The sequence below is a fragment of the Crocuta crocuta genome, unplaced genomic scaffold (assembly GCF_008692635.1).
Source record: "Crocuta crocuta isolate KB4526 unplaced genomic scaffold, BGI_CrCroc_1.0 scaffold175, whole genome shotgun sequence".
NCBI lineage: Eukaryota > Metazoa > Chordata > Mammalia > Carnivora > Hyaenidae > Crocuta > Crocuta crocuta.
Genome location: NW_027530988.1, coordinates 531,278 through 552,086, shown reverse-complemented (window position 1 = coordinate 552,086; position 20,809 = coordinate 531,278). Strand labels below are relative to the sequence as shown.

At 47.4% G+C, this 20,809-nt stretch overlaps 3 protein-coding genes across 4 annotated transcripts; 1 reads left to right on the top strand and 2 right to left on the bottom strand.

The window, feature by feature from the left end:
- Positions 1-646: 646 nt before the first annotated feature.
- On the bottom strand, positions 647-4,714 carry LOC144236648 (ribonuclease 7-like). Of its 2 annotated transcripts, none has more exons than XM_077770270.1 (2): positions 4,635-4,714; positions 647-4,179 (listed from the first exon to the last, which is right to left on the bottom strand). In XM_077770270.1, exon 2 carries the CDS (start codon positions 4,138-4,140, stop codon positions 3,670-3,672), a length of 471 nt encoding a protein of 156 aa, XP_077626396.1. In that variant the 5' UTR covers positions 4,141-4,179; positions 4,635-4,714; the 3' UTR covers positions 647-3,669. The 2 variants fall into 2 exon arrangements, with proteins under 2 accessions (XP_077626396.1, XP_077626397.1); XM_077770271.1 differs by lacking the exon at positions 4,635-4,714 and adding an exon at positions 4,572-4,613.
- An 8,764-nt stretch (positions 4,715-13,478) lies between these two features.
- Positions 13,479-13,940, top strand: RNASE13 (ribonuclease A family member 13 (inactive)). The gene has a single exon (XM_077770244.1). It carries the CDS (start codon positions 13,479-13,481, stop codon positions 13,938-13,940), a length of 462 nt encoding a protein of 153 aa, XP_077626370.1.
- Positions 13,941-15,592: 1,652 nt separating this feature from the next.
- TPPP2 (tubulin polymerization promoting protein family member 2) lies at positions 15,593-17,762 on the bottom strand. The gene is made up of 4 exons (XM_077770290.1): positions 17,663-17,762; positions 17,245-17,486; positions 16,848-17,001; positions 15,593-15,875 (listed from the first exon to the last, which is right to left on the bottom strand). Exons 2-4 carry the CDS (start codon positions 17,415-17,417, stop codon positions 15,687-15,689), a joined length of 516 nt encoding a protein of 171 aa, XP_077626416.1. The 5' UTR covers positions 17,418-17,486; positions 17,663-17,762; the 3' UTR covers positions 15,593-15,686.
- Between the last annotated feature and the right edge of the window lie 3,047 nt (positions 17,763-20,809).

Genomic DNA, 20,809 nt, shown 5'->3' with positions numbered 1-20,809 from the left:
AGCCTTGGTAATTGGCCCAAACCTGTTATTCACTTTGGACCTCACCTTTGACCTTTGGAAAGTTGAATAGTCAAAAGCTTATTTCAACATTATTCTTGGCATCTCTCAACATGTCTGTGATCAAAGTCATGTGAAGGAATGGGTGACTGTCAAACCTAATCAGTTAAATCATCAGTGATGAGAACAAGCAAGTCATTTGAATTCGTTGTTAATATCTGAATCACTTTCAAATATTAGTGGGCATTCTAAATGTAATTTAGAGTGAAATTTTCCTTGTGAACTTTTTTAAGTGTTGAAATTCTGTCAGTCAGTAGAAGTATAAATGTACATTTATTATTTTAAGAAAAATGCTGTAATAATTAATGATTGTAAAAGTTTATATTATACATAAAACAATGAAGAATTTTCACATAGAATAGGAAAATCAGTTGACAGTTAATATATGATAAGAGATAGTATATTAGCTGAACAACTTTAAGAAGAATGTCGTATACTTTTTGAGCCAAAGTATTTATAACAATTTAATAAATAGTATAAGTACTATTCAATTCAAAAAAATAGAACAGAACAACAGAAATTCATTTAGATCATAATTCCATCTATGATTCCATTATATCACAATCTTTATAGAATTGATTGGTGTATTAGCATTTATCATATTAAATAAAATAATTCTTAAGAACTATATATTCAGGAAGATATTTTTATTGAGGTGTAATGTACATACAGTTGACTATACACATCTTAATTGTACAGCTCAATGGGTTTTCACATAGTAAACATATCCAGACCAAGAAAGAACATTTCCAGATTACCTCTTACCCCTTCCCAGTTAGTATTCCCCAAGATACCATTATTCTGAACTCAACCACCACAGATTACTTTTGAATTATGTTTGATTTTTAGTTACTTAGTACTATTTAGGTCATGAATCTTTTAAGAAAAAGTTTTATCTGGAAATTCTTCTCATTTTGAGAGGATGCATTAAAAGCATCATTATAGCCACTTCAACATTTTGTGAGGAGGATGTCTTCAAAACCATAATATCCATAAGAAAAACATCAATATATATAACTTATATTTATATGATATATGTCAATTTATACAATTTATATTTATATGAATATATAAAGAGTTGTGAAAAAAATAATAAAGGGAAAAAATCAATACCCCCAAGTATCTTGCTTTTCTATGCACCTCATTGAAACCATCTATTTAAAGTGATAGTTGTATGGGGTGCCTGAGTGGCTCAGTTGGTTGAGCATCTGACTTTGGTTCAGGTCATGATCTCAGTTTGGTTTGTGATCTCAAGGTTTGGCTCACAGTGAGTTCAAGTCCCTCATGGCTCTCTGCTGTCAGCACAGAATCTGCTTTGGATCCTCTGTCCCTCTCTGCTCCTCCACCACTTGTGCACTCTCTCTCTCTCTCTCTCTCTCTCAAAAATAAATAGCATTAAAAAAATAAAGTGATAAATGTAGAGTATAACGACCATAGGATATATAGATTTACATTTAGTCATTTGATATTTGGCCACAATGTGTATTTAGTGCACCTCTACTTCCAAGACTCAGCAATGTATTGCCCCACACTCTGCTTGAATTGCTCAATGTCTGCTCTTTCTTTTGATCATCTCCTCCCTATTGTAGCTCCTCCTCCTCTCCAACCACCAGCCCACCCAGCAGGACTCTGCAGACTTGTCCTCTAGCTACTCATGAACATCACTCTAGCAGAAGAAAACCCTCAAGGAAAGTTGAGTGGGGTATTTGCCTTCATTGGCATGTTTGCCAAGGTGGATTTGACTGGACAACTATCTGCTACTACTAGTGATCATTATTAAATGCCTACCAGGGCTGAGAGCTGCTTAAGGCATCATAACAATCATTTCTAAATCTTCCTGCAATCCTGTTGTGTAGGTGGTATTACTCCCATTTTGCTGTGTGGAAGCACAGCTGCAGAGAGGTTCAGTAGTTTGCTGGAGGTCACTTGGCCAGGAATACTGAGCCAACCAAGATTTACACCCAATTTTATCTGGCTCCAAAGATGACTCTGACTCTGGTAAGGAGTAAAGGAGCACTGGTGGTGGCAGGGAGGGACAGGTAGGGATGACTGTCCAGTTGGGGAGGGAAGGTCTAACAAGGTAATTGGGCATTGAAGTAGGGTGTCCATGGGCATAGTGCAGTTTGTCTGGGACTGAAATAGAGAACATGCCAGTGATGGTTAGGGCTGCGGGCAATGGGGGGGGGCACTATCAGAGCCAGTGGGAAGCCACAGCTTCTCTAGTTCTGCTCACTAGAGAGGGAGAAGTGGTACCTACACCCTGGGAGGACAGGGAGATGGCATTTCCACATCTCAAGCCCTCCGGCCTGGGCAGACTGCCAGGGAAGCACCGAAGCAGGAGAGATCATTATCAGAGGAAGGAAGCTCTGGCAGCTCCCACCAGCCTGTTTGTGACAAGCAGGCTCTGGGCCACGGAAGTCCCTTGAGGTCAAGGGAAATGTGATCCTGGAGCAGGGGGATGAAGCTGGGACACTCCCCTGACCCAATGCCTTCAGGCCAAAGGGATTTAGCCACAGCCAAGCCCAGGGGGCTGGGTCAGATGAACAGTGGGCTGGAGAAGGGGGAGCTCAGTTAGAGAGGCAGAGAAAGAATGAATTAAGATCCCTGGAGCACCTCATAAACAGCTCTTGGCTGGAGAGGTAGTGACCTTTATTGCAGCCAGCACAGGATAACTGGCTCTTCAGAGCTCTCAGAGTACATGGGTGAACTCTTACCTAGTTCTCTTGTGCCTGCAGAGGTCTCTCCTTTTTTTGCATAATGGTCAAGTACAAAGTACACCGAATTTAGACTAAGGAGTCCTAAATGCAAGTCCAGGTTCTGCTACTAACTAATTTGACAAGCTCTTTAATGAATTACACTTTCTGAAATCTCAATTTCCTCCCCTAAAGAAGGCAAGGAATCCCTCTCAAGTCTATCTCACAAGGAACTCATGTGGCTACACCATGAAAAGCCTAAAATGCTATATAAATATGAAGTGGTACTTTGTTTTCTTTCTTCCCAGCTGCCTCTGGCCCAACATAACACGGGCCGTGTCACTACCACATTGGCTGGGGAAGATTCCTAGTTTAAGAACAGGAACAGTTCTGTCCATAAATCCCATATCCTCCTTGTCCCTTTATTAGGGGAGAGATGTACAAGGCACAGGCCAGAGAACCCATACTCCTAGCTTGTTCAGCCCCTCTCTTGGGGGTAAGCTTCCGGGAAAACAGCAACAAAGAGATGAAAGACCATCACTTCTGGAGCTTAGCCCACCAACCTGTCTACCTCAGCTCACCCTCAGCCTCTCAGACGAGTGAGAACAGGCCCTAACAGAGGAGAGGAAAAGAACCTTATGGGCGTATGAAGAGTAGGATAGAGGGGCGCCTGGGTGGCTCAGTCAGTTGAACATCCGACTTTGGCTCAGGTCATGATCTCAAGGTTCATGAGTTTGAGCCCCGCATTGGGCTCGCCTCTGTCAGTGCAGAGCCCACTTCGGATCCTCTGTCCCCCTTTCTCTCTCTGCCCCTCCCCCCACTCTCAAAAATAAATAAGTATTAAAAAAAAAAAAAAGAGTTGCACAGAGGCCTGGAGAGGGAATTAAGGCACAGCCCAAGAGGGAGAAAGACTGAAAACCTAAACGACGTTGTCCAAGTGCACAGGGACCAGCTTGAATTTCCCAGAGTCCCCTGGCTGGGGAGGGTCACAGGCTACAATGTAAGAAGCGACCAGTGGCTTCTCTTTGTACTTGCAGTTTGGGTACTTCCCCGAGGTGAGCTTACATGTGCTCAGAGACACAGGCTTTTGGCTCTGGTGGCAGTTTTTACGGCCCTTCTTGCAGGCTGTGGCGGGGGTCTGACAGGTGGCGGCCACCCTGGAGAAGGATTCATGCAGGAAGGTGTTGAAGTCTTTGCAGTGTTTCGTGTATTTGTTGACGTTGCCCATCGCGGTGTTGCATCCCCGGGGTTTGGGTTGCACGTGCTGAGTTTCAAACCACTGAGCCGCAGTCATCTTGCTGGGCTTGGCACTGACTGGGACCTCAGCCAGCCACAGCCCCAGCAGCAGGAGCAAGAGCAGAGTGAGGGATCCCGCTCTGGCTGCTGCCATCTCTCTTAGAGGAACAGTCAGGATGGAGGGCGAGGGTTGCTGAGGACAGAGAGCAGGAGGTGAGAAATTCATCTTCCTGTACGAACTCCTTCTCTCTCATCACCGTTACCCTCCCCGACTGCCTCCTTCTTTCCTCACCGGGGGTCTCCTCCCTTCTTCCCTGCTCTGGGTGCCCTCCTCACTCACTGTGTCCCCATCCCCTTCACCTTGTACCCTGTCTTCCCTCATTCTGTCTTCCTACTCTTTGTTCTATTTCCTCTCCCTCAAGCCCCATCCACTTTGTGCCCTTATCCCCTGGCTCTGTGTCTCATCCACTTCATGACACCCCCTGGCCCCCATGTCCCCACGCTGTGCCTTCATCCTGGCATCGCTCTCCTCTCTCCCCTGTGTGTGTCCTTATCGCCTCCTCCTTCATCTATCTCATCCCTCACCTGCACCAGAGCCCATTCCTTCTCTGTCCTGTCTCCTCGCCCAGGTCCCTCCATGGGTCTCACCTCCTCACTGAGTCCTTGAACGGGTGTCTGCAGCTCCCGCTTAGCAGACTGAGGCTGCCCCTACCTGCCTCTGGCCTCAGATCACTTGCCTTTTAACTCCTTAAGAGCTGGCCTGAGCTTCGTCGCTTCTGTTTGGGGGCAGGCTCAAGAGTCATCCCGGATCAGGAAATGAATCAAGGTCATGCGTCTCCACCTACGTGTCCCAAGTAAGTGGATACCTATGGAGCGAGTGTACCCACCTAGACAGGTTCAGCAATGAGGAAGCTTCAATCCTCATGCCCAAAGAATAGATTTGGTCCCCAGCCACATAGTTTTCATGACTCTAATAAAGCGCCTGACCCAGGTGTCAACCCCAAGTGAATTTCAGGAGAGTTGCCATTTATCCCCTATATACACCTTTGGTTCACAGAATCTGGGAAGATCCAATCTCTGCGGTGATAAGGATAGCTTTTCCTGTGGCTTGAGGAGATGCAGAGAAAATAGCCTAGAATATTGCTTTGTAGGATTTCTTGTCATCAGGACTTCCTGCTTATCTTTTGGAGGAGATGGAGGAGACGGAAGTGGATGAATCGGCACAGTCACGATGCCCAGCACCACCCGACTCAGGTCTTCTGTGGTGATTCAGTCCTCGGGGCCCCTCAGTGCCAGGTGCTGAGCAGCCACCTGGCTTTACCTGGAGAAGGCCCCCAACACCTTTCGTCCTTTACTCTTTCCCTCCTTACTTTATTAACATTTGTAAAACCTAAACATTATCCAAATGTGAAAATGCTGTTGGTGGTGGTGGTTGCCTCTTTCTGCCTTAGGCCTTGATCTTGCAGGCCCTGTCCCTTGTGGTAGTTCTGTGTGGAGAGCCTCAGGTGGAACTGGTCTGGGGGCTCTAGTGAGCTTGGCACAGGACACTCAGGAGAACCAAGACACTGAGGAATAGAAGCATCACCATCTGTGGGTGGGAAGGCCTGGGAAATCGAGATGAACAGCAGTAAGTAGTAGTTGATCTCAGAACACTGAATTCATGTTCATCCATGCAGTAAACATATTTATTGAGTGTTATGTGGCGAGGTGCATAGATCAGTGAATAAGAGAGACAAAAATCCCCACCTTTGGTGGAGCTTATATTCCACTGGGAGAAAGATAGTAAAAATAAATAAATAAATAAATAAATAAACATACATTTTTCCTGAAGTGATAATTGCTAAAGAAAAAAGGTAGAACAAGAAGGAGGTTGATAGGCAGTGATTGTTTTTCCTTATTCAACAAAGTTTAATTCTTTTAAAATATTTAAATAATTCAAATCCAACTTAGTTAACATATAGTGTAATAATGACTTCAGGAATAGAATTTAGTGATTCATCACTTAAATATAACACCCAGTGCTCATCCCAATAGTGTCCTCCTTAATGCCCATCACCCGTTTAGCCCATCCCCCACCCTCTTCTCCTCCAGCAACCCTCAGTTTGTTCCTTGTATTTAAGAGTCTCTTATAGTTTGTCTCCCTCTCTGTTTTTTTTAAATTTAAATTTTTATTTCTTTTTGAGAGAGACAGAGATGGCGTAAGTCAGGTAAGGGCAGAGAGAGGGAGAGAGAGAAAATCCCAGGCAGGCTCCATGCTGCCAGCACAGAACCTGATATGTGGCTTGAACTCACAAAACTGTGAAATGATGACCTGGGCCAAAACCAAGAGTCAGTCACCTAACCAACTAAGCCACCCAGGAACTTGCCCCTCCCTCTCTGTTTTTATCTTATGTTTGCTTCCCTTCCCCTTTGTTTATCTGTTTGTTTCTTAAATTCCACCTATGAGTGAAACTAGATGTTTGTCTTTCTCTGACTGAACTGACTTATTTTGCTTAGCATAATACACTCTAGTTTCATCCACATGTTGCAAATGGTAAGATTTCATTCTTTTTGATCGCCCAGTAATATTCCATTGTGTGTATACACCACATCTTCTTTATGCATTCATCTGTCAATGCAAGTTTGGGCTCTTTCCACACTTTGGCTATTGTTGGGGGTATAGCTCAGTGGTTCAGCATTTGACAGCATACTTTGGCTATTGTTGGTAGCACTGCTATAAATGTTAGGGTGCATGTGCCCCTTTGAATCAGCATTTTTTATCATTTGGATAAATACCTAGTAGTGAAAGTTCTATTTTTCAATTTTTTTGAGGAACCTCCATACTGTTTTCCAGAGTGGCTGCACCAGTTTGCATTCCCACCAGTAGTGCAAAAGGGTTCCCCTTTCTCCGCATCCTCGCCAACATCGGTTGTTGCTTGAATTGTTAATGTTAGCCATTCTGATAAGTGTAAGGTGGTATCTCATAGTGGTTTTGATTTGTATTTCCCTGATAATGAGTAATGTTGAGCATTTCTTCATGTGTCTGTTAGCCATCTGGATGTCTTCTTTGAAAAAAAATGTCTCTTCATGTCTTTTGGTTAGGCAGTGATTTTAAATAGGGACATTAAGGTAGGTGATGCTGGGACAAAGACCTGAAGATGAGAAAGTGAATTTGTGTTTATGTGGGGAACAGTGGTCCAAACAGAACAGCGCTGCGAAGGCCCTAAAGCAGACAGACGCTGGGGTGTTGGAACAGCAAGGAGGTCAGCATGGCTGGAGGAGGTGAAGGATGATGGCGTCAGAGAGGGACCAGCAGCCAGACCATGGAAGGCCTCAGAGACCAGTAAAGGGTTGTGACCTTTACTCTGCTCACACTGCGGAGGTCTGGGATGGGGGGAGGGGGTTCTAAGTAGATGAAGTGAAAAGCCCTCATGTAGATTATAACTGTAGAGAAGCCATGTGAACGGTCTTATTGTAAAGTTTGTGTTCTGGTCTAGAAGTCAGAATTTCGAGTCGGGAAGAGGAGCTTTTTGTTTTGAGGCCAGGGGAACATGATTTTAGTAGTTGGAGTGCCCCCGCTGAGGGACAGGATGATTTTTGGAAGAAAAAGTGGTGTTGGAGATGGGAAGCACCGCTAGATGGCGACAGAGAACCAGGAGCAAGTTCACACAGGCCTCTGGCTCCCGCGCTCTGCCCTCAGCGAAGCCTTGGCTGTGGGAACAGCATTCACTGCTTTGTTAAGGTGCCTGACTCTTTTTGCAGTTTGAACTTCTGGATAGAGAATTATGCCTCTACTGCTGTAGAAATGCAAATGTTTGGAAATAAAATCCATGGTTTAAAGCAGACTGTGGACAGAATGTGGATCAGCACAGGCCTGTCCGGCCCTGGACCGGAGGCAGGAGGCAGGGATGTTAGAGGAGGCGAGGAAGGGGGACAGGGGGAAGGCCAAGAACTCATTTGAATTCCTAGCCAAAACTCTTCACTTCTCATTATTCTAGAGTGAGATGTTTCCAAACCACGATTTGCACTGCCCTGTGCTCCTGTGTTTTCCTGTCATTATAAGTATCTCAGTTTGCTCTTCAATACCATTATGCTGGTTTCTCCAGAAAACCACCTTAGTGCTGCGTGAAAGTAAAACACAGCCCTACTGTGTCTCAGGCCGAAGGGGAGAGGGAGTAAAGGTTTAGGTCTGCACCCAAAAATTAAAGGGTTGAAACCACCATCTGCACAATTCAGGTCGAAACCTCTACTTTGCCTCAATTATTTGGAGAAGGCAGGTGATTTTGTTTATTTGCCCAAACTATTCAGCTTCCAAGATCTGCTTCACTTTGCAGTCAGCGGGATAATTTTGCCAGTTCTCCTCCACCACATGTAAGGGGCAAGAGAAAAAAGATGGAGGAAGGCGGATAAGATTAGGGAGAATAAAAGGGGTCAGGCATCAGGCCAAGGACTGATCCGAGAGTCTGGCAGAAGGGAAAAGAGAAAAATTAGAAAGGGGGGAGCAAGAAAACAAAATGGAGAGAGAAGATGGGAGGAAAGACAGCCCCTCACACAAGCAGCCTCACCCCAGGGTTATGAGGCAGCTACCCTCTGCTTTCTCATTCTATCGCCATAGTCACTGCTCTTGGCCCAAACACGCCCAGGCCAATGCCATGCTGTGCGTGCGCGCGCGCGTGCGTGTGTGTGTGTGTGTGTGTATGTGAGTGTGTGTGTGTGTTTAAAGTCACTAGGGCGGGTGCTGTGAAAATCCCAGCAGTGCCAGGTGGACCTCTGCCTGTCTTCCCCACAGGACAACAGCTGCCGCTTCCTCTCCTCTGTGCTGAGAGGGGGTGAGGGGAGCTGGCTGGGAGGAGGGCTGGACCTGGATTGGTGCCCACCCTTTAGAGCCAGGCCTCTCCCCCTTCCGGAGTTCCACACAGCCTCTGGATACCGATGGAAAGCCCATGAGAGTTTCCCTACAAGCAGGAGCAGATCCAAGTTCTGTTATCCTAATTTTGTTTCTCCTATAGGATAAATAAAGGTAATGGGCTCATTTCTGTAGACAGGGAAAGTGAAACAAACAGCAAGTTAGGGTCATATGTGGGACTTGCTTTGGGTCTTTGAATTCTCACGACCTTTCCTGGAACAGCTGTGGGTCTAGAGAAGGCACAGTACTGACAGAAGGTTGGAATCCTTATAGCTCCCAAACCAATGCCTTTAGACAAGCTGGGATGTAGGAGGAGGAGACCTCCTTCGGGGTTGAGAGGCCTCTTTAGGTCACTCTATCTCGGAAGCCATGGTCAGTTCCCCCTTCATCTGCAGAATAAGATTCAAATTCCTTAGCCTGATATTCAAGGCCTGCCACAGTTTGGCAAACCTGTCTTTCGAACTTTGTCTCTGACTTCTCTTCCACCGAGTGCCTCAATTCTAGCCAAGCTGGTTCTATTTTCTTAAACATACCTTTCATAATCTTCTTTATCTTGGTTTAACTCTTGACTGTTCCTTGAGATCCGTCCCAAGGTCCCAGGATGACTCTCCCCTCACACAGAAAATTTGCTCTGATCTTCCCAATTCAGAGGGATCTTTTTCACCTCTAAATTCCTACAGTTAGGGGCACCTGGGTGGCTCAGTTGGTTGAGCTTCCGACTTGGGCTCAGGTCATGATCTCAGTTTCGTGAGTTTGAGCCTCGCATCAGGCTCTGTGCTGACAGTGCAGAGCCTGCTTCAGATCCTCTGTCTCCCTTTCTCTCTGCTCCCCTCTCTCTGCTCCCCTACTTGCTCTCTCAAAAATAAATAAGTAAACATTTAAAAATAAATTCCTATAGTTCTTGTCTTCAAGTTGTATAATTTTCTGCCTTAAACCATTGGTTATTTCTTCATATGTATTTATCATTCTCCTCCAATTTAGACTATCAATCTCCAGAACACAAGGACCGTCTGTTATACTTCTTTTGTACTTCTCACGGGGTATAGCTTAGCGTCTTGCATATAAGTGATCTTAACTGATTTAATTTCTGGGTTAGAAGGCATTCATTAGGCCCTTGGATGACCCCAGTCGTGGGTGGGACCCCCAGCAACCTGAAGCACTGGCTTGGCAGATGGAGGAACTGACAAGGCAGCTCCTGGACTTCAATCCTGGGGTTGAGGTGAAGTAATGACAAGAAGGTGGACATGCATGAAGCAATCCCTTTGGGTTCAAGGACAACCCAGGAAGTGTCCACAACCCTGTCTGCTTGTTGGAGGAATTTGGGTTGGACAGGGCAAACATTGACACTACTGAGATTGTGGTAAGCTCACTCCAGGCAAAATCTTAGGGTTCCCCTCGATCCCAGGGAGTCACTGCTGCACCTGCCACTCTAGCCAGCTGTTCTAGCAATGCTTACCATTAAGGAGGGGAGGTGGAAGAGAATGTCTAGAAGACTACAGGCAGAGAGTCACCTTGAGAGGAAAAATGACTCAAAGTTGTTTCAGTGGTGAACTCTCAGTGCCCCTTTTGCTGGCAGAAAAACCCAGCACCACTAAAAGCAAAATCTAACAAAAACATTTCCAAAGTCTGCCTATTTGCTGACCCTTTTCAATAAATGAGGTACAAGTAATTCTGCCCTTGTTAGAAAATCTGGTTCACTCATTAGATCAAGGTTTCCTTTTCTATTTTTTTTAAGTTTATTTAGTTATTTTTTTTAGTGATCTTTATACCCAATGTGGGTCTTGAACTCAAAACCCCAAGATGAAGAGTCGCATGCTTTTCTGACCGAGCCAGCCAGATGCCCCAGACAAGGGTTTCTCAACCTCAGCACTATTTACATTTTAGTCTAGATAATTCTTTGTTGTGGGAGCTGTCTTGTGCAACGTCGGATGTTTAGCGGCATCCCTTGGCCTCTACCCACTAGATGCCAGTAGTCCCTTTGAGTTGTGTCCCCCCAAATGACCAAATTGCCCTCCCTCCATTGAAAATTACTAAATTAGACGTGACGTTGAGCAAACTACGGTCTCTCTCTCGAACTTAGTTTCTTCATCTCTACGGTAATTCTCGTGGATGTAAAGCCCAGGGTACTGAGTCAATGAATTCCATGAATCTTAGGCTGAGGGAGCAGTTGAAACCACGATGAGGATGTCAGCATGGAAGGAGCAGGGCTATGGATAAGCACCTCAAGGACAGGATTTTAAAGACTGGGCCACTAGAACTTCAGTCTGGAACCCAAAGGCCCATCATATGTTCAGCCCCTTTCTGAGGCCTTTGTAACATATGCTTATATAGGTGTCTTTCCTGCTGCATTATAAACATAATCTGGGCTGGAGCTTTTTAATTTACCTTTTTGTTTTGTTTTGTTTTTTGTTTTTTAAATGTGTTTTTAATGTTTTATTTATTTCTAGGAGAGAGAGAGAGAGACAGCGTGAGCAGGGGAGGGTCAGAGAAAGAGGGAGTCACAGACTCTGAAACAGGCTCCAGGCGCTGAGCTGGCAATCAGCACAGAGCCGACGCGGGGCTCAAACCCACGAACTGCGAGATCATGACGTAAGCGAAAGTCGGACGCTTAACCGACTAAGCCACCCAGGCGCCCCTTAATTTACCTTTGTATTGCCCCCAACATTTGTCATAGTACTGGAGATGGAGAGCGTGTGGTGTCCAGGAAGGGGGAGAGCCCGAGGAGGGGAAGAGGTAGGGATGGAAGACACAGGTTCAGAAACAGCTTTAGGTAAGACTGTCAGGGCTGTGGGACTGATGGACTCATGCTCATATTAAGCACTCACCATGTGCCAGGCACTGAGCTAAAAGCCCTTGATATACATCTTAATGAATTCTAATACTGCCGTGAGGTATATAAAATATTACCCCTATTAATAGATGAAGAAATGGACACTGATAGTGTTTTAGCAAACTTAGATTGGTGATACACAGCCTAGAAGCAACAAAGCAAGGATTCAGCCGGGTTTTCTTGTCTGTTTTACTCAAATGCTTTGCTCTTAACCACCTTGCAACCACAGGTGGGATCAGGGAAGGGGGTGTCTAGGATCGCATGTAAATGAGGAAACAGACAATACAAGAGAAGAAGCGAGTTGTGGGGAGGATGGGTTCAGTTTTGGACTTTAGTTCATGTTGTCAGGAAGAGCAAGATTAAGGGGTACATGAACGAACAATGCCAGTACTCCAATGCCTCCAGGACTGTGCACCACCCCCAAACTACACGTTGGCATTGGAACACTCAGGGGTCTGTGTTCTGACTCCTTGATCCCATTCTTCCTTCTAGGAGGCCCACAACCCGGACGACACCATGCAGGGAGGCAAGGCTGAGAGACACGCAGAAGCCAAGGATGGTCGCTGACAGGCTCTCGAGAGCTGACTCTTTTCGTTCTGACGAAGGGGCAGGTATTGACGAAAAGGGGAGTCTGGCCCTTTCCCAGCATGACAAACTACAATGAGAGTCTGATTCTCTGGACTCAGGTGGCCCACACTTCCTCAAGTCCCAGCTATGCTGTGTAACCCAACCTTACAAGCCTGAGGCTTCCGGGTCAGCGTGCTTAGGTTTCCAGGAGGGCCCTGGGTCTGACAGGGCCCGAGGTTACAGGTGAGGGAGTCAGTGTGACAGTGTGGTTGTGGCCGGTGAGACGGTAATGATGGGGACTGTGGGGGTCCACAAGGAGGTCTCTGATTCTCAACCCAGCACTCTCAGAGGAGGCCCTTGAGTGCACGTATGGCCTCCAGGGCAACGGTGAGTGGGATGAGTAGCAGACCCTCCGTTTTCTGAGGGTCAAGAATAAGCAGCACCTTGTTCCTCAGAAACATGACAGTGTTTTCCTTCTCACCTTTCTGCAGGAGCGGGTCTATGGACCAGAGAAAACATCAAAGAAAGGCCTTTTGGCAAGGAACTGGAACTAAGTGTTCTGATGGCAGCAGAAAGGAGGAGACCAGACAGCAATGTCCCTATCCTCCCACCCACCCAGCCCCCTCAGTACAGGGGCTCTTCAAACTCAGGGGACGTGCCCTTCTCCCAGACTGGTCTTTACCCAGAAAGCTTTCTGGCCTCTTCTCCCCTTTGGGCCGTCTTTGGCCCCAGGCAAGAATAATTCCTGCTCCTGCCTCCCTGGTCTTCCAGCTCCTGCCCTTTCCCCAGAGCAGCCAGAGAACTGTGCTTCACCCTGTTCCTTCTGTCCCCTTTGCATTTTTTTCTTTTTTTTTTTACTGGAAAGGTTGACCACAGCCAGGAATAATTGGGAAGAGTCACTCACACAAGGAGCAGTTGGACCTCCTCTTCTGTAAGTGTTACAGCTCACAGACTGGCTGAGGCTGAGGCCCTGAGGTGGACCAAGGGAGTGGAGGGAATGGCTAATATAAGGTGAACAACCAGCAAGTGTCTCCTCTCTCTGGGGCATGAGGACTTGGGCTAGGTGATCTCTGAAGTACAGTCCAGCTCTTAGGGGATAGGGGAAGGCACACAGGGAAGGCTGTGGGGACTCTGGAGGCTGTGGGAAGGGGTAGACAGCCACTCTAGGCCACCTCTGCCTCCAACCACCTTAACTCTACCAGCAGGAGGAATGGCACCAGCTGTGGCCTGGCTCTTGTTTCTTCAGCTTGTTTTAGGGCCAACTCTGGTTGTGGACATCAAGATGCAGACTGCTATCAAGGACTTCCGCATGTTACACATTGACTACCCCAGGGTGCACTACCCACCGGGTTTCCAGGGCTATTGTAATGGTATCATGGCCTACGTGCGGGGCAGAAGGCAGAGCTGGTATTGCCCCCAAAACCATTATATGGTGCATGCCCCCTGGATAGAAGTCCAGAAGTTCTGCAAGTCCAGTGAGAGTTTCTGTGAGAATTACAACGAATACTGTACATTCACAGAGGACTCCTTCCCCGTCACGATCTGCTCTCTGGCCTCTAATCAGCCGCCCACCAGCTGCCACTACACGAGCACCCTAACCAACCAAAGGCTCTACCTGCTCTGTTCCGGAAAACGTGATGCTGAACCGATAGGTATCATTGGCCTCTACTAACAAAGGGAGGCTTTCAATCTGAAACACCCCCTACTGCCACCATACACCAGCCTGTTCCCATTCCCAAACCTCTGATTCCTGATACACGGCTTCCTCCCTGACTTCAAAGGCAGGCAGGGTCCCCTCCCAAGAGACCAGTGAGGTAGGACAAATGTCCAGAGCTTCGGTCACCATGCAGAGTCATACTGCCTTGAATGTTCTTTCCAACTTGTTTACCTCCTCTCTTCCCTCATCATCTTCCTTCTCCCACAGACAGTCTTACCCACCCAAGAAGCTGACTGTGTCCAGTTGGCAGTGACTGTCCATCCACTAGGCCAGATTCTGAATCCTGGATGGAGGCCCAGAGCCTCAGCTCACACCATGGCAACAGGCACCCAGCTCTGTCTCAACTCCCATCCCCACTACCCTTCTCTCCTCAGCTGTCCCCACCTCTCTTATGATTCTCTCCACTCACTGACCTACGTGGTAGGTACCTCTAGCTACAGGGACCTCCCTGAGACCCTTAGACTCTTTCTAGCCTCACTTCTCCAGAACCCCCTCATTTCCCAGTCTGTTCCTCTCTACGAAATCATTGTTCTTCTCTCCATGTAACCTGTTCTTTCTTCTCTCCTTCTACCACAGAGCCCAGGGCAGTCTCTCCCTGACACTCCCTTCCTTTAGTCTCCCTGTCTTCCTCTCTCTGACTTCTTTTCCTTCCATTCTTCTCACTGTGGCTCACTGGAGTTTCAAGTTACCTTCTCTGAACTGTTACCCCCAAGATGACTGTATCCCTTTCCTTCCCAAACTCCTCCTGACAACAAGCTCCTCCCTGCCCCCGAACTCCAGATCTGCCACTGACAAGACAGGCGCGAGGTGAGCCTAGCTGTGGTCACAGAAGGGTTTTATAACCACTGAATGAAACTGGGTGAAGGGCATGTGGGACCTCTCTGTACTATTTTGGCATCTTTCTGTGCATCTATACTCATTTCAAAATAAAAATATAAAAATACATCTAAAGCCATTCTGATTTCATTCCTTTTTCCTCAGCACACCAGCACTCCTACTCTGGGAGTCCTGGCGGCCACCCACCTCTGGCCATCCTCCTGGGCTACTCTTAGCAGTCAGTGGGACCTTCTGTTCCATATGTACCATGTTTCCAACAACGCTTAGGCTGCAACAAGGGAGGATGAGTGCAAGGAGCAAATACTTTTGCCTCCACATCTGGGTTATCTCTTATCCCCAAATATATTCCTTTTTAATAAAAATTTTTAAAAAAATTTATTGATTTTTGAGAGACAGAGAGAGACAGATCATGAGCAAGGGAGGGGCAGAGAGAGAGGGAGACACAGAATGGGAAGCAGGCTCCAGGCTCTGAGCTGTCAGCACAGAGCCTGACGCGGGGCTCGAACCCACGAACTGTGAGATCATGACCTGAGCCGAAGTCAGACGCTTAACCGACTGAACCACCCAGCTGCCCCCCCCAAATATATTCCTCTGCTCTGTTCTTAGAAGCAGTTGCAGAGGGGAATGCTACCTTAGGGCTGGGAGGCACGAGGCTAAGTAGAGAAAGGACGCAGAACTCGAAGCCTTGACTCCTGGGCCTTTCTCTTCCTTCTGTCTACACCAGTGGGCCTATCTATCCCTCTCCCTGATGGAAGACAGAGGTCATTGGCTGCTGCACACACAGATGTTTATTGTTCGCTATGCTCCCTGGTATGTAAGATGCTGGATCGAGGACTAACTGACCCTAGCTGTTGAGGCCACTTCTTATTTGCTGCTCTTCTTATCATAGGTGCCAGCACCCTTGTAGCCACTCACATAGCCTGAGTTGTCGGTTGTCTCTTCCCGTCCTGCGATGCCTTTGCCTTTGCCACTCTCGTCAAAGCGCTCCTTGTGGGTGCCGGTGTACTTGCTGGTGTCCGTCAGCCGGCTCACCCCACCCACTGTCGTTGCTTTCTGCAAGCCAGAGGATGAGGGTCTGATCCCTCTCTCTCCCCCTTTGCTGTCACACCCCTTCTCTAAAGATGGCCTTTGGTTCTGCTAGAACCCAGCGCTCTATTCTACTGTTGGCATGGGGCTGCCTCCTTTAGGGCCCAGATGCAGCCACGGGCAGGAACTGTGACAAGAGCCATCCACTCACGAGGGTGGAGGAGTCTAGTGTATGGGAGCGAATGGGGTGTGTGTGGGGTTTTTTTACTTCTGGAGGAGTTATTTTAACCAGGCTGCAGTCAGAGGACTTCAACCCCAGACCCGATATGCAAGGTCCCTCTTATTGGGAGGGCCCTATTTGATACCAAGAGTAGAAGGAACTTTAAATAGAGAGGGGAAAGGGGACACCTGGGTGGCTCAGTCCGTTAAGCGGCTGACTTTGGCTCATGTCATCTCACAGTTCGTGAGTTCAAGCCCTGCATTGGACTCTGTGCTGACAGCTCAGAGGCTGGAGCCTGCTTCAGATTCTACGTCTGCCTCTCTCTCTGCCCCTCCCCCACTCAAATCTCTCTCTCTCTCTCTAAAAAATAAACATTAAAAATATAGAGACGGGACAAGTAGGGAACAGACAGCGGGTAGGAGGCAGGAGGGTAGAGATCACATCTTATACAAGGGCGGGAAGAGGAGTGGGGATAAGATAACTAAGTCCTCTGCACTCAGTTACCCCAGAGCCCTCTGGACACTTGGGAACAAGTCTTAACTTTACTATTAAAATAGATGTGGACCCCTCTCTCAGCCATAATTTCCTCATCTCTGAAACTACTGGATGATCTCTAAAGTCTGTTCCAATCCCAACAGTGCCTCAGAGGCTTTCTGCTTTGTCTCCCTACAGTATTACTAAGGGCAGAGGTTAGGGACATTGGAAGGGGGAGGGGAGACAGGAGCATCAGGGATTTAGGGAAGTAGAGTCAAGGGTCAGGGATGAAGAATGTCACTCACAGTAACACCAGTGGTAGCTGGATCCTTGCCTTCCATGAGTTTATAAATGTTCTCCAGAGCTTCATCCGGCTTCTTGTCTTTGAATCGTTTCTGGCCTAGCTCTTTAACTGCTTCCTGGAACTGTTGATATGTGATGGTTCGGGCATTCTTGGCCCTGGTCAGTTGGACAGAAACCCAGGAATTCTGGAACATGAACTCATCACCTTCCAAGGCCCAACCCTTTCCTGGTTCAGATTTGGCCTCTTGACACTGAGTGTCCTGAGGACAGGAAATAGCACAGGGCCAGGTATCGAACAGGTGCTCAGTAGACCCATTATCATGTCCTACCACATGAACCCTTCCAGGCCCCACTGCCTTGTTTGCCTTGCCACCACTGCCCCCATCTCTGGCCCCTTACTTGACTTTGCTGAATACAATGTCCACATCAGTGGAGGTGACTATCTTGCCATCCATGATGCCACAGTCTTTGCATAGCTTGGAGAAGTTCTTGTTGTTCATTTCAGTGCCACTGCTTGAGGAATCTCCGAAGACAGCAAACCGCTGGAACGTTTTCTCTGCTTCGGATGCCATGATCAGCTGGAGGCGGGGGAGGACTGCAGGGAGGGAGACTTGGAGGTGAGGGAGGAGGGGAAGGGAGGACTGAGGAATAATGAGGATGGGGGTTATGACAAAATCAGAATCAGCAACAGGAACAAAGTCCCTCCTCCCTGTTCTTCTCTTTCCTTTTCNGCACAGTTCCCAGCACTAGGGATACTAGCATGGATCCTACATACTGAATAATCACCACTACCACCCACTTCCTCACTTTTGTGCACCTGAGAGTACCCGGATGGTGTCTGCCCCTTCCCAGTCTTTGTTTGTAAGTGTGTGCAGATATGTGGGAGCCAGCTGGCTGGGGAGACTATGTGGCAATGGGGAAACAGGGGAGGAGAGGGAAGTTTCTATGACCTCAGCAGTGTTTATGTGACATCACCTTGGTGACAGCCCTAGTCTTGAGAGAGGGGTCCTTCATTTCCCCACTTTGTTATTGAGCAAGTTGCCAACTTTCTGATCTTTCCAGCTGATCAAACTTCCCTCATCATTCCAGCCCAGCCTGATCCATTCCTCTGGGTCCTGGTCCAATTGGTTTATAGACTGTCCCACAATGTTGAGAGGAGCCCAGGGAAGGGGTTAATGGAAACAGGTTGGCATCAGTGCAACGATGCCCTCCTTTCTAGTCTCAAGCCCAAGTTAGTGACCAACATGGAGAATTCCAGTGGCTTTGCCAGACCAACCTCTGTAGGAACTTTAATTTTTTTTTTAGTGTTTATTTTTTCAGAGGTGGGGAGGGGCAGAGAGAGAGGGAGACACAGAATCTGAAGCAGGCTCCAGGCTCTGAGCTGTCAGCACAGAGCCTGACTCAGGGCTTAAACCCGGGAACTACGAGATCATGACCTGAGCTGAAGTTGGGTGCTTAGCCGACTGAGCCACCCAGGCATCCCATCATTCGGAATTTTAAATGGCTTCCAATGTTGGGCCCAACATGGAAAGAGCACAAGCCTTGAATAATATTTTAAATGTCAATTTATTTGTGAGAGAGACACAGAGTGTGAGTGGGGGAGGGGCAGATAGACACAGAATCTGAAGCAGGCTCCAGGCTCTGAGCTGTCAGCACAGAGTCGAATATGGGCTCGAACTCATGAACTGAGAGATCATGACCTGAGCCGAAGTCGGATGCTTAACCGACTGAGCCACCCAGGTGCCCCGCATAAGATTCATTTTCACAAAACTATTTTTTATCTGTTAATACTGCTCAAGAACGCTCTAAGGATCTTCAGTGCCAAGACTTTTTGCCTGTCATTTGAGGACTTTCATACTTGGCCCACACTTTTATCAAACATTACCTACCTCTCATCCATATTATTCTTCATCTGGGGCCATAATGGCTTGAGAGGTTAGCTACCTCATGGTTTAAAGAGAATAGCCTTGGAGTGGGATGAATCTGGGTGGGGATTTGAGTCCCAGATTTGTCATTTACAGCACTAGTTGGTTGGCCTTGGGCAAGTCACTAAAGCTTCTGTTTCAGAAATGTCTGAGCTGCAGTTCCTCACCTGTACCATGAGGACAATAAAACTTACCTTGTAGTATTGCAGGATGGTATGTGGGAAGTACCTTGCACATAGTAGCTACTATTCAATGCTTCTGAGTAACTTGTGTATTTCTTCCTCCAAATGTTCCCTCTTGCTCTTTCTTCCTGGATAGAACATTCCTTTCTCCCACTCACATACTCTGTGGTTGTACTCCATAGGGTAGTACACTCTAGGAACAAAACCCTTTTCCTCTGAATTATAGCAAAGTAATGATTCCTAGTCTGTGGGCTGTAGTCTCCTGGGAAAAGGATTTCTGATTTATTGCAAGGGACCCTGGAATTTCTATGTACAGAGAGTATTGACTGTCAACTGAATAAATAGCATGCTTTGCACATGTAGGCATTACTATACACATAGGCATTAGGATTACCAGAATTCTCTACAAACTGGCGCTAGTGACTGGCTTGGTGGGTAGAGCACGTATGTGACTCTTGATGTTGGGGTTGTAAGTTCTTTGTAGTTTAAGCCCCACATTGAGTGCAGAGGGTACTTAAAAATAAAATCTTAAGAAAAAAACAACCTTATTTAAAAGTATCCCTGAATTCATCATTTGTCTCCAGCAGGGGATACTAAAACCATCAAGTGGGAATGGAAATTTCTCGTCTCCCACTTGAGAAGGGTGGGAAATGCTTGCCACAGGATTTCTTGTCCCAATAATTAATCTTCTATAGACATCATTTTTCTTAACTTTCTATCTTTATGCCTTCTCCCACCTACTCCATCATAAGCTTCTAGAAAGGGTAGGACTACCCTTCACCCTTCTTTGAATTGCATCTATACAGTGGCTGGCATACAGCAGGTTCACAAAACTGTGGCTTAATGGATGGTACAGTGTGAAGCAGCTTCTGGCCCAAGAGAAGGAAGTTAGAAAGAGATTACCCTGATTGGGCTACATATGGCTGGGTTGGGACCTACCCTGACAAAGAGAAACCCTATTTTCGGGCAGAAGCAGCCTCATTTCTGCCTACTGGAGCTGAGACCCCTAGGCCCCAGAAGCAAACAGATCCCCAGTGGAAATTTCCCACCTCCTGCCCGGCCCACGCCCCTGCGTAGGCCCCTTATCAGGTTCCCCCTGAGTCATCCTGACCCAGAGACGAATTTAGATGCTGGAACCTCCAGATCCTTCCCTCCCCCACTCCAAGTAAGACTACTTTAGAGGCATCAGAAATCACTGCAAGCGGAAGCTCTAGGCATTCTTTCTTCCCCAGCACCGGGAGGGCTGGTGAGATCCCTCTCCTGTCCTACACAGCTCTGTCTATGATCCTAATGCCAGCAAGCTTCTCCTAGTCCAGGAGAGTGTTAAATTGGGGAGTGTCCAGAGGGGAGAGGGGACTAGGCAAGCTGCCAGGGTGCCCAGCCTCTGGGCCAGTTTCTGAGGGAAACAGTTATTAAGAGAGTAGGGGGAGGGAAGAGAGGAAAACTTCGGTGCTCCAAATTGGGAGAAGGTATGGGGGTCCTTTAGATAAGAGGTTGTTGAGAGCCCGGGTTTGATCCCGACCAGTTCTCCTACTCCGGGTCACCTCCTCTCTCTTGGCCCCTCCTTTTTTCCAATAGACCCTGCCAAGTGGGGATGAAAGGGGCATTGATGTTCCTTGGAAGGGAGGGGGTTGTGGGTGGTGANTGGAAGGGTGCAGGTGGGGAGAAATTCAGTCTGGCTTCCTTTTGCCTAAGACAACTTAGGAACCCCTCAGCCACCTAACTATCCCATTCCAAGTGGCCTTCCTCTAGGGGCACAGGGAGGGTGCATTTAGGGGAAGGAGGATAGGGCGAGAGAGCAGTCTAGGACGGCAAACCCACCCCGGGCCCTGAAAGCGACACGCAGCAGTCTCAGAA